The sequence below is a fragment of the Ischnura elegans genome, chromosome 5 (assembly GCF_921293095.1).
Source record: "Ischnura elegans chromosome 5, ioIscEleg1.1, whole genome shotgun sequence".
NCBI lineage: Eukaryota > Metazoa > Arthropoda > Insecta > Odonata > Coenagrionidae > Ischnura > Ischnura elegans.
In genome coordinates this window covers 118,407,051-118,419,393 of record NC_060250.1, presented here as the reverse complement: position 1 = coordinate 118,419,393, position 12,343 = coordinate 118,407,051, and the positions used below count along the sequence as shown (strand labels likewise).

At 36.9% G+C, this 12,343-nt stretch overlaps 1 protein-coding gene across 1 annotated transcript; it reads left to right on the top strand.

The window, feature by feature from the left end:
• The first annotated feature begins 6,377 nt into the window (after positions 1 to 6,377).
• Positions 6,378 to 11,557, top strand: LOC124159467 (probable endochitinase). Its single transcript, XM_046535291.1, has 5 exons — positions 6,378 to 6,483; positions 8,311 to 8,340; positions 9,934 to 9,953; positions 10,991 to 11,160; positions 11,276 to 11,557. Exons 1-4 carry the CDS (start codon positions 6,453 to 6,455, stop codon positions 11,156 to 11,158), a joined length of 249 nt encoding a protein of 82 aa, XP_046391247.1. The 5' UTR covers positions 6,378 to 6,452; the 3' UTR covers positions 11,159 to 11,160; positions 11,276 to 11,557.
• The last annotated feature ends 786 nt before the right edge of the window (positions 11,558 to 12,343 follow it).

Genomic DNA, 12,343 nt, shown 5'->3' with positions numbered 1-12,343 from the left:
AGTGTTGCATTAGTTATTGAACTCCCCTCGAATAACTAAGAAGTTAATTCATTGAAAATTAAAGCTCTATCGAGTCTGTAATCCCTCTCAAGCGCCTTCCAGCGTCCCATTGTGCGCTTCAGTTACGCCCCACTGAAGAGCCCGATGTATATCATTCTGCCATTGAGAAAGTACGCATCTCGACAGTGTTTTGTTGTATTCTCTCAACATTGCGCGTTTTCTCCTAAACCATAGAAGACGAGTATATGACGAGCTTTTAGAAGAAGTTTGGCAATTAAGACTGGAGATATAATTGTTGATGGATATTCATAATCCACTCGAGGCGAGAGAGAAAGATTTCCACCATCTCATTCGAGCGAACCGAGACATTGTACAATACCTATGCCATTAACTTGAACCATTTTTGGTGAGAAGTCGTTCATCAGGTTTGATCCTTCAAACTCAAATACATATGTGATAAATTACTTCTGCTTTAGGTAACATTTAATTTTCATGCTTTCTTTGCCACTCGCAAAATATGATGACATTACTAAGTAAGGCAACCCCTTGTCTGTCGTCTTCTTTGGCTTTTTCATAATTATGACCAATCTTTGTATAAGCTATTGTTCAAGTGTTTATCCAAAATTTGAAATTATTTATATGGTAATTTGAAATATGGTCTTAATTTTGAAATTTGATGTTATAATTGATCCGATTCCGATGTTTTGAGGTTAAAATTGATCCAAAATAAATAATATAATACGTGAGGATAATTTACTGGCACTTGAATATACAAGCGAGGAATCCCTTTGCGCGGCACATTTCAAAAAAGCAGTCCCGATTTTTTAGCTTATTATACATCCAATTTAGAAAATATATCCATCACTGAGTTTGTCATAAAATTACAAAAAAATTATATATCCACAAAATCAGTTTTTCTTATCAAAATTTTTCCGTTATTTCAGTTTTAGTTAAATTTTGCGCTTTCAGCCACAAAAATATCATTTTCGGATATAAGACATTGTTCTGAATATATTCAAAGAAAAAAAAAGTAGCCAAAAATTCCCTCATCTTACAATTGATATTCTTCTCTCTTCTCTCGTTATTCATAGCTTTTTCTAACATATCGGGCGAAACACATTCAACTTTCCACGATTAAAAAACTTCTACTCCCCCTAAATGGCCTCCGACGGGCGAATCGTGCAAAGACCGAAGAATTTCGTACCTCGCCTCAGCAGGCACAATTAGCTGTAGACGGTCGGCGTCTCTTCCTTCTCGCTCGCTTCCCTTGGGTTGAAGCGCCGCCCGAATGCCTCCCGCGCCTTTGCACTCGGTTTTCCTCCGGTAGATCACGAAACGCCGAGAGAGCGTTTCCTGCGAGGCAGAGTCTCAGATAGAGCGTCTTATGATCCTCAGGCCACTTATTTATTTCTGCAACTGTCTCAAATTGGAAGATCCAGTCTTCCCACTCCTCCGCACCAATAAACTTCTCCGGCATCACCATACCCGCCATGGCTGCCGCTGCCGAACCGCACGCGAAATCTCAGGATCGAGAAACAATCCTACCGGCTGCGCTAATGTAGCGCCGTTTTGCGGGCGAAGGATATTCGAAATAATGTCCACGCACTTCGAGGTCCCAAACTCAGCTCTTTATTCTTTCTCTTTTACAACGGGCCAAAGCCCCTTTCTCCCCGTTGAGGGTCTTCACGCCTCTTCTCCTGGGTTTCCCCCCGAGTCCATCCCCTGTGAAGCCGGCCGCGCACCCTTACAGTAGGTACTCAATATCAATATCTTGTGCAGATGCGACAGAAAGCTCTTTTTGCAGGGGGATAGGGTTGGTGTGGTGGCTAGAGCGTTGGCTTATCACCCCGTGTTCACGGGTTCATATCCCGGCGGCGGCAGAGAATTTCAGAGACTGATCAAATCAGAGACTGATACAGACAGGGATCCCTGCTTCAATGTTGTGTGGAGGACTTTTCAAGCGCAACTCTCCGTCATGGGACATTAAGCCGTGGTCCCCTTGGCGCCTTCCGCTAATAGCAGCCTAATGCTGACGCCGGCTTTCTCTCCACCCTTCCCTCATGGCGCAAATCACCTAAGCTGTCGGTCGCCTCCTCCAAATATCAAACCATCACTTTAAATGGGACTTCAAAAGTGTTGATATAGCCCTCTGAAGTGGGGATAATTTAGCATCGCACTATTAATACGTTAGTTAATTTGAGTATACTCACTTTCAGACTAGCCGGAAAAGATTGGTGTAATCCCTTTCACATGCTACTATTATTAATAGAAGTAAGTGTTCCCTTCCGTGGGCTTGGATTCAAATTCCGGCGGTGGCAAAGAATTTTCAGAGACTTTCCGATCCCTGCTTGAATGTTATGTGGAGGAAATTTCACGCGCAACACTCTATCCGTAGGATAGGACGTTAAACGACGGACGTTATTTGGGGTCCATGTAAAATAGCCTTTAGATAATGACGTAAGGTTTCCGGGTTTAAGACTCGGGCTAAGCACCCAGCATTTATGCTCGAGGTTCAAGGTGCCTCAGGGAAAGAAAAGGCATGGGAAAAGGTATGGGTATGGTATACCTTTTTAAATTGATGTAGGTTGACTTTAACGTGCTAGATGAGATCCTTGATATGAATTGGGCCTAGTACAACGAATTTTATCACATGAATGTTCATAATTATCGCGAATAATAACACTTCAGGAATACCTCTAATTGAAGTTTTAATGATTGGGAATAAACAAACTCTTCTCACAGCTTAAATTTCCATGATAATACGCTATAAAATTATTTTATTAGTAGTAGTTCACAACCTTTGATAAACAAGGTAATACTAATGTTATGATTCTTAAGATATTGAAAGCTAAATGATTTAGTCACTCAATGAAGCGTGATCTTCGTAATGCATACAAGAGAAAATGAAATGCCCATAATAGGGTGGTTTCCTTCATCAAAGAAAACGAAAGGTTTTGATTGCGATTCGTTGCCCACCATTAGTGTATTCATAATATACAAATTATTTTGTTTTAGAAATACCGGGTTAGACGAATGGCAATGGTCCATTTTTATCCTCATTTGAAAAGGGCCAGATTGGCGCCCATGCGATGCCACTCCACGTGACGTCACAGGGACCTAGTTTCTATAGGATAAGATAGGAGTTATACATCGTCTGAGGATACCAATGCATGCATGAGGCGCAGAGCTCAGGGAAACAGGTCTTAACAATCACTTATTAAAACTGGCTAAGGTCGGAAAGTTTTCCTCGTTTGATAAGGTATTAATAATCCTTATTTAAGCCAAACGCTACCAGCCAGCAGGGTACTAGGCTACCCGCTAGCAGCCTGCGTCGTATCAGCGCTAAGCCTCGCCTCAAGGTCACCTCGCAGGGCGGCAACGGGAACCAGAAATACGTCACGCGGAGAGACTTCCCTGCATCCATACTTAAGCGTCGCGTTTTCGCGCGCTTGAAAAGTTTCACTTTTCATTTAATCGCGAATAATAGATATCGTCATTTAAAAATCTAAAAGCGTGAAATACGTACTCCAGGAGTAATAATCTTTCGATTTAGGTAATAAATATAATAGGAAACCTCCCTATTGCACTTATCCCACCCATTCTGGTATTCAGTGTCTTTCATGCACCAGCTTACGGATGACATTGCACATTTAAAAAAATGAACAGAAAAATTAACGTAAACTAAGGTAAAACGTTCTTGCCATTGCAAATAAAGAAAATGAAATCATTTCTACCAACCTATCTTTTAACACTTTCCGTGTGGAAGACTGTCTAAGAAGTCATGCCTCCCCCTAGACCATGGCAAAAGACAGCTTTTACAGTCATGAACTTATGACGGCTCTTTCGATTCTCTCACCTCGTCGCCGTTGGGTACAGTTCTCTTTTCGGCAAAGGTATTGGAAGTTTAAAGATAATCTGACACTTTTATTAAAAAGGGCTATTCGAATAGGAAATTAAGAGATTTTTTTCGATTACATAGCAATGGGTTTCAAAATACTCCATTTTGTATGCAAATTTTGTTTGTGTTTTTAAAATTTAATAGTATTAATATGAGTTCGTAATTAAATCTCATATTATCACATTTAAACATGCTGTAAACTTGAAACATAATATTATTGGTTAAAATGGATAACTGTTTTTTTTATAATTAGGTACAATATTTTTTCCCAATCGTAATTTTGGGTTTTTAACTTTTGAAGAACATCGTTACCGGAGACTGAGTCTGAAATTCATTCTTTATTAAATTATTCTAAGATTTAGATTATTCTGCGAAAGTATTTATTATGATTTGATTTTATATTTTTGGCAGTTTTTGTGTTTTTTTATTATAATGCTTGAGCGGAAAGGCACAAGCAATGTCCTCATTATTTCACAATACTTCTGTAGAGGCCGTATTAGTGATTCATATTCTGATTGAGAATGGAATGTATTTTAAGCATAAATAGTTAAAATTAATATGCTGGATGGTTACACAAAATTTCAATTTACCTATTGGTCTTGTCGTGTTCCTCCTACAGACACGTTAGCTTTTGGTGTCAACATCATAGTTACAAATTTAGCAATCGTTACAGTTCAACTATTGAAATTGTGATCCCTTTCTCATTGAATGATTTCTTTAACACGTGTGACGCTTTTTGGCAGGCAAGTATTGTGGCAACCACGTTTCCTTACCACGCTTTATTTTATACTCACTTCCTCTGTTTTTCCTTCCGGGAAAAATCGTGCGACTCAAATTTGCACCACTTCCCGATTAGCTGAAACGCTGAAATTTTCAGAATGCCTCATACTAGATGGCAATGCAAATTTAGTAAACTTTTGCCAAGATCGGAACAATATATCGAGTAATATTCAGAAATAAAATTAAATATGGGGTCCCAAATATGGCCACAAAAATCCGATGGAGGTGCTGCAATCATTATGGATGCAATATAATATCTATTTGTAAATCGTGGGATTTCCAACTTCGCACATAACTTCTGCCATCTCTAAGTACTATTCAACAATTGACCTAAATTTTGATAGAATACATGGAACTGGTTCGGTAATTATCACCGAAATATTTAATTTTCCAAATGAACCGAAAAGTTCGATAAATTTAATCAGAATTTGATAATTCTAACCAAACTTTTAACTTTAACCAAACTTAAACCTCAGAGTAGGGACAGGATATATTTACTCTGAGAAGATATAACTAGCGCGCCACAAGTCACGACATGTTCATGCTTCTCACAAGGGGCTATTCTCACGAGATTTGTGAGCCTGTCAAGCATCGGTTAAGCGTTGCGTAAACTTTCCCCAAGAACGGGACTAGTTTACAATTGACCTAAATTTTGTCTTGTCATATAAACAGTCTTGTCATGTAAACAGCCTTGGCCATATAAACATTTTTTACAGCACAAAAAAACACAAACGGACATAGAACTGAAAGCATAACTTTTTGGCTTTATTAACTACTTGAAAAAACTAAAATGTCCAAGTGGTCCTAATTAAAAAGATGAAAATGAGAGAATTCATTGAAAAAAATCTGCGAACACGTTCCCGGTCAACCAAATGTGGATTAAATAAAGAAAATACCTGTCTAATAAGCAATTGTAATGATTCTTTTTTGTAGTTTTATTGATTTGTTTCTTAATTTATTATAATGAGTGAACAGTTATTCAAATCAGTACCGTCGCTATTGATTTATAAATGGTATGCCTAATGGTATGTATGGTATAGATTAATAGGTGGTTCGAAGTTCACCGGGTCAGCTAGTAATAAACATAATATATTCCTTCTACTCTAAGTAAGCATGCTACCCAAATATTATAAATGTGGAAGACCCACCCAATGTTAATTCACCCATCTGTAAAGAAATCCCTCACATATCCAAGTCAATATTAAGATACAGTCACTGAGAAAGAGTAAAGTATTGAACAAAAATCGTGTAATTCCCAATTTTAGACTTTCATCGCACTAGACATGTCTCCAAACGGCAAAAATCACCAAAATACAGATGGTTATCTCTTGTAGCTCTTTGTAAATGGAAGGATTTACAGTTATTTGGAACAAAGACTGAGGGCTGACACTGTTCAAGGTAACACGATTTTGCATTGAAATGATAAATGATGGATTAAAACGATTCAGCACCTTAAAACTGATAGTGACAAATGAAATTGATGAGAATTAAAACTGATATACATTATCGCGATGACTTATTTAAACAGACAGCAGTTGATTTATTGGGCCAAATAATCTGATTAAAATCCACATTAATCCTTTCCAAATCTTTTGATCGCTCCATCTTTTCCTCAATTTATTCAGGCAAATGTGATTAGAGATATAAATCCACTGATGATGCGCTATGAAGATGGTAAGTTTTGGGTATAAAGGTGGCTCAAAGAAGCGGTGCCTCGCATAGAGGGCAGTTTGCACGAAATCATCTGCGATTACTCCGTCGACTAGCGTTCAAGATGAAAGCCGCCTTCTTCCTGGTCATATTCGGTACGTACTCTTCATTCTTATCAATCAGAATTTATTTCGGAGGAGAGAAAGCGTTGCTTCGCGATGGAAATATTTTAATAATGCTCATAAAAAAGGAACCTACCTACTGTACCTACCTAGGCTACCTAGCTGTAAAAATATCAATTTTCGAATATTAACTAGGCCATTTACATAGAGGGATACTTGGACCTAGTTATGACTTAACCCGTCCTCAGCTAATCCTTACTCAGGAGTACAAATGCGTAGTGAAGACACTTTGTAACAATTTTTGTATTCCAGTTAACCATTTTAACATGAACTTTTATGGACATGACACTCAAATTTATAGGGTAGATTACTTAAAATCGAGTAAAGGAAAACTTTTCCTCGCTAATAAATGGAGATTCAAATTGGTGACTCTATCATTTGTGCTTCGACTTGCAAAATAATATTTTTTCGGCTCATTTGAGAATTCCAATCCTCCAATGGAGTTTTAAATGTAAAAATCCGAAATTATTTTACCACGGTAAAATTAAAAGTTAATGAATGTGTGGACCCACCGGTACCTTCCGAATAGAAATTTATACACCTCAAAAAGGGTTCAGTATCCGAAAAAATATACTTGAAAAACATTCGACGACACTAAAATATGACGCCATCGCTTGGCATTTTCCGTAAAACCTATCCTTGTGAAGGCAAGTTTTACGTTCAGTATTTATTTTCATCTGATGACGAAATACACTCACTCAGTGTTTCAAAAAGATAGTTGGATGGGATAGATGAGGAAAAAACTCACCCAAAATTACCTACAGGCATGTGACAGTCACAAATTCACGCTTGTGGGGCCAGTTCATATCCCTGGGCAGTGGTGCACTCCGATAGGGGCGTTCGAAGGCTTGACGCACGATTTAAATTTGAAACCCTTAGCGTAGCCATCAAGTTTCACACTCAAAATTATAGGGTAGCAGTTCTATTTTTTCAAACGGGGCAATACAATGACAAAAAAAAACGAGTGAATGGCAATAGCCCGTACCCAACCCCAGTCTCCAATGAAGTTGTTTTTCTGGAGCGATGAAATGAAAGATTTTGTCAGCTAAATAATGACTTCTCATGCAACGTTCACGCCAAAAATACTTATTTTACCTCATCCTTACCTAAATCGTAATTTTTACATAAGTATGGCAAATAATTATAATAACAGTGATAATAATATTAATAATCATAATGATATTGTACAATATAATAAGTTCACGAATAAGTACAAAAAGGGATAATCGAAGGGACCTCGCATGTAGGAATTGAAAGAGAAATTACTAATGCAATACTGAGAGTAGAAAAATTTAGTTTTTGAGGATTCCAATCCTCCAATGGAGTTTTAAATGTAAAAATTAATTGTTAAGAATTTTAGCTACTCTTGATAATTTCGTTTAAGTTACTGGTTTTCTTAGAAAAAAAGAAATCTAAAATAATAGTGCTGGCATTCATGCGATGTGAAATGAAGTTAATTTATCCAATGGTGGTCAATTAATAAGTTAATTACATTATTTGTACAGAATACCAATTATTTGAGCTGTCGTGGAATGTTTATTGAATATTTTTTTTAAATTTCATTTTCTCAGTATATATCACATCATAAGGGGACAATCCAGCATCAAAATTCACAATTCTATGAAATATATTTTGGACCCAAATTTGTCTAAACGCGAATATTTTTAATAGTGGAGGGATGTGATGCCATTTATTCAATGCAATACCCATGACCACATTTTTCAATACACTTGAGATGTGAAGTAAACCAATAATGAGTTTTTTAATTAATTTTAAATTATGTTTATTTTCTAATTTCAGGTGTGGTGCTGGCATTCACCGGTTGCCAAGGTAAGAGTCATATTTTTAGCTACTCTTGATAATTTCGTTTAAGTTACTGGTTTTCTTAGAAAAAAGAAATCTTAAAAAAAGCATATATAAAGTGAAGAAATGGAAAAATGTTAATATATGGTTATAAACGCATTAATAGTAAGTTAATTACGGAAAAAACTAGTTGTAAATATTAGGAGTGATATTAAGGATGAATTTGCAATGGGAAACATAATATCGAAAGTACTACAAGTTAAGCGTTTGGTTGCAAGGTTATAAATATGTTATAAGGAAGGCAAGTATTACCGATAGTCAAACTTTTTGGACTGGAGATCACTAGAGTCAATACAGAACATGGAGGAAAATATCAATCAGGCTAAGAAGACCTAATTATTAAGCGAGGCGAAGAAGAACATAATTTTAAGAGGCAGCCTCCGAGGAAGCTCTCAAAGGTAAACCTTTCAATCCTGTATCGGGAGGTAGAAGGCTGTAAGGGTTTACACGAGGAAATCTTTACGTCCTTCTTAATTAATACAGATATCTATGACGAGGCTGAAAAGTTGAATTATTGTCATTATCAATTAATAGTTTTTTTGCACTTAGCATTTTATATTTTTGTATTATGGAAGTAATTTATTTTTTCTTAACACCCGAACACAAGGTCGAATCGTAGCAATTTTTTTACTACTAATTAACTAGTTTAAGGTGATAACGTCCTTATATCTAAATCGGCATACTATCCCGCAATATAACTCAAAAGGCGTGTTGCGGGGGTGTTGTTATGCGGAGGGGGGGGAATGAAATGCTCTGAAGAAATTAACGCTAAAATGTATTAAAGTCCTTTATTGTTTGGGGGAAAACTATTTCCTATACCTAACCGTTCGGCAAAATACTGCTCTTAATTTATCGTTTATGTCGGACCAGGAGATACATTGGGGTCCTGATATGATGCTCTCAGAGTCGCTCTTAATTCTAAAATGCTCAAGCAATCCAAGCCAAGTAGAACATAATTTTAAGACTTTGCAGACTCCGAGATTCTATCGGGTCCCATCCTAAATCGTTTCACATATGTGCATCGCTTTTTGAACACCCTAAGCAGTGTTTGTCGATATTTATTTTTACTTGAATTTTTACTGTTTTAATCGAATTTGTTGGTTAACTGTAATATGTATTACCTTGGTTACCATCAATAAACAAAGCCAATGCATTGAAAATAAGGTATTTCAAAGTCCTCCAAAGTATCTTCCTCTTAGTTAGTTTATAAATTAATTCATTTTTAATTTTATCAATGTAAATAAACATTGTAATAACCTTTCATGCCTTAACGCATCAAAATTATGTACTCATAGTCATTCATAGCCCCGATGAAGGCGTAAAAAATACACCGAATAGGTGGGTAGATACCTGCATTTAAATTCTTGAAGACCTACATAGCAAGACACAAGTCAGCGTTAAAAATAGTGGTTGAGAGTTAGGAAAAAATCAGTTTAAAGAGTGATTAATTGAACATTTTATATAACTCGGCCTTTTTTGTGAAATGTATTTTTTTAATAAGTAATAAAAGGAATAATACCTAATACCAAAGTTGATTGATGCTTTCTTCTTTCTTTTCAGCTCAGTCAGATACATTTCGGGTAAGACATCTCTTCACCTTTGAAACTACCGGAATTGCAGTAACCGACCTTGAAGTATTATACCTATCAATTATTATTACATTAAAGCAATCGTTTTAACTATCTGAGATTTCACGTGATATAAAGTCAGCCACTGATTAACAGTAGGCAGCGATTCTTCCGGGTTTCCTTCCGCGTTCATCCATTTTGCTGGACAATATTTCGCCAAAGTTCCAGCTGGCTTCAGGTCCACTGAAGAGTCAATGTAGAAATTTGGTCGTCTCTATATACACCCTGTTTGGCGCCTATTATGTGGAAGTGTGCCCTGATTGGTCGAGATCTTTGAAGACCCGTTTCCACGCGCTGGCGAGAGTGTAGCCGTCTTCACGGTTAACTATGATATGTATTACCTTGGTTAACATCAATAAACAAAGCCAATACATTGAAAATAGGATCTTTCAAAATACGTATATCTTCTTCTAAGTTAATTTATAAATCAATTCATTTTTTATTTTATCAATGTAAATAAACTTTCATGCCTTTCGGAAATTCTCATAGCTGTATCAACGGAGTGCAAAGGTTAGAGCATTCGCATAGGTTCCAGGTTCGAGTCCTGATCAGGCCTAATTTTTTCCCGAATATTTCTTGCTATTTCCAGCTATTATTGATTTACTGTTTGCGTTGATTAATTCGCGAAGGTAGGGCATAATTTCTCAAGCCAATGTTGTAGACACAGACTATGGATAAACAGCATGGAACCTCGTTAGCCAGTGCGGGAAAATAAGAAGTTTTTACCCGCGTTACTTTCAGTTTCTAAAGCCATTACCAGTTTTCATTTTAAAGGAAAATATGTAAGGTAAACTCATCCAATAAAATTTTGAATCATAAAATTAGTGGTAAGTTGAGAACGCATTATTAAGCAACTTCCTTGGCAACCGAATTATTGGGTAAATCAGTTGGCTCCAATAGATCAACAAAAAGTTACGAAAAAAATCGAGGTAAACCCATTGCGTGGATTTCGTTATAAATTTTAAATGGATATTAACTTTTATTTGCAGTGCCTCCGCGATGGATTATTTCCTGATCCATATGAGTGTGCAAAATATTATGAATGTCATGGCGGCATATTGACTCACTCGACATGTGCACCAGGTGAAATATTCGACGCGATAGGCAGGCATTGCGCTCTGCCATCTGATGCGAAATGCCGTGACTACCATTGCTGAGGGTAAATGACGGATTTCCTTTCCGCAGATATTTTACGCATTTATGAATGCATGAGTTTACGAAGGATTATACGCGCTGAGACATGTCTTCGCTTACCATTCTTCAATTTTTTTCAGGGATGAACGAGCAATGCAGGCGAAAAATCCAACATGCCGCGGAGAATTTTACGAAGCTGAATACACCTTCTTGCTCAAACATATTTCCAAATGCGATTCATGAAATACCAAATTGTAACTCTCTTATGCAGATTTAAACCCTCGAAATGATAATGTATTGATGGATAAATCTGCCAATAAAAAATCATTGAAGAAAAATGTGATAGAGAGTAATTGAATTCCTAAATTGAATAAAAATGTGTAAACGATTTCGAATAAACGAATAGTATTGGTACTTGGAAATGTATTCGAAGTCCTTTTCCTATTCTCACTATAGAATTTGGAACTTCGCAAATCCACGCAAACAAACATGTACATCGGACGCAAATGCTACAACCTCGTTGAAATCAATGGAATAAATTTCGTAGGACGTGAAGGAAAACGAGTCACTGAGGGTAGCAAATGGAGGGCAGCAAATATTTAGAGCCATATGGTGTCCCCAAATTGTCTCGTGAATAAATTAAATGATTTACGGCTTATTTCTGCTGATTACACGCGACGTCTTCCATTGCACTACGAAAATATTTAGGTAGAATTTCTCTAAGGGATGAAAATGGCGGAAGCTTGGTGAATGGGAATCCCGAGGGTATGATGTTCAAATAAAACGCTTTCAATGGCAATGGAAAAACCCTAAAGAACGACAGCAAAGTTTAAAGATTTTAAGTAAATCAAAATATGAAACTGAAAAATGAAATCCAATCGCTTCGAAAACTAGAAATTATCACTGCAAAAAAAGTGAAAAATATTTTGGTTTTCACCTACCTCCCCGGTTCGCCACTCCTTCGCTTGATGCCTACATCATGTTTCACCCATTTAATATTTAAGATGGTGCACCACTGTATTCCTCTTCGTAAGAGAACATTAACCCTTGAGCGGCTAGCGTGCCCATATGGGCACAGCTGCAGTGGTCTAAATAATTTCGTATAAATTCCGACCCAAACATTATAGAGCATGCTGTTTTCGCCAAAAATGATAACAATGTATCACTTTATTCGGTTCGTGTGCTTACGGCCAGGATTTATACCAGCA

Excerpts from the sequence above, each read along its gene's own strand:
- LOC124159467 (XM_046535291.1), top strand. The coding sequence starts at position 6,453 with ATGAAAGCCGCCTTCTTCCTGGTCATATTCG. Across the intron at positions 6,484-8,310 it reads CTTCTTCCTGGTCATATTCG|GTGTGGTGCTGGCATTCACC; the intron begins GTACGTACTCTT and ends TTCTAATTTCAG. Across the intron at positions 8,341-9,933 it reads GGCATTCACCGGTTGCCAAG|CTCAGTCAGATACATTTCGG; the intron begins GTAAGAGTCATA and ends CTTTCTTTTCAG.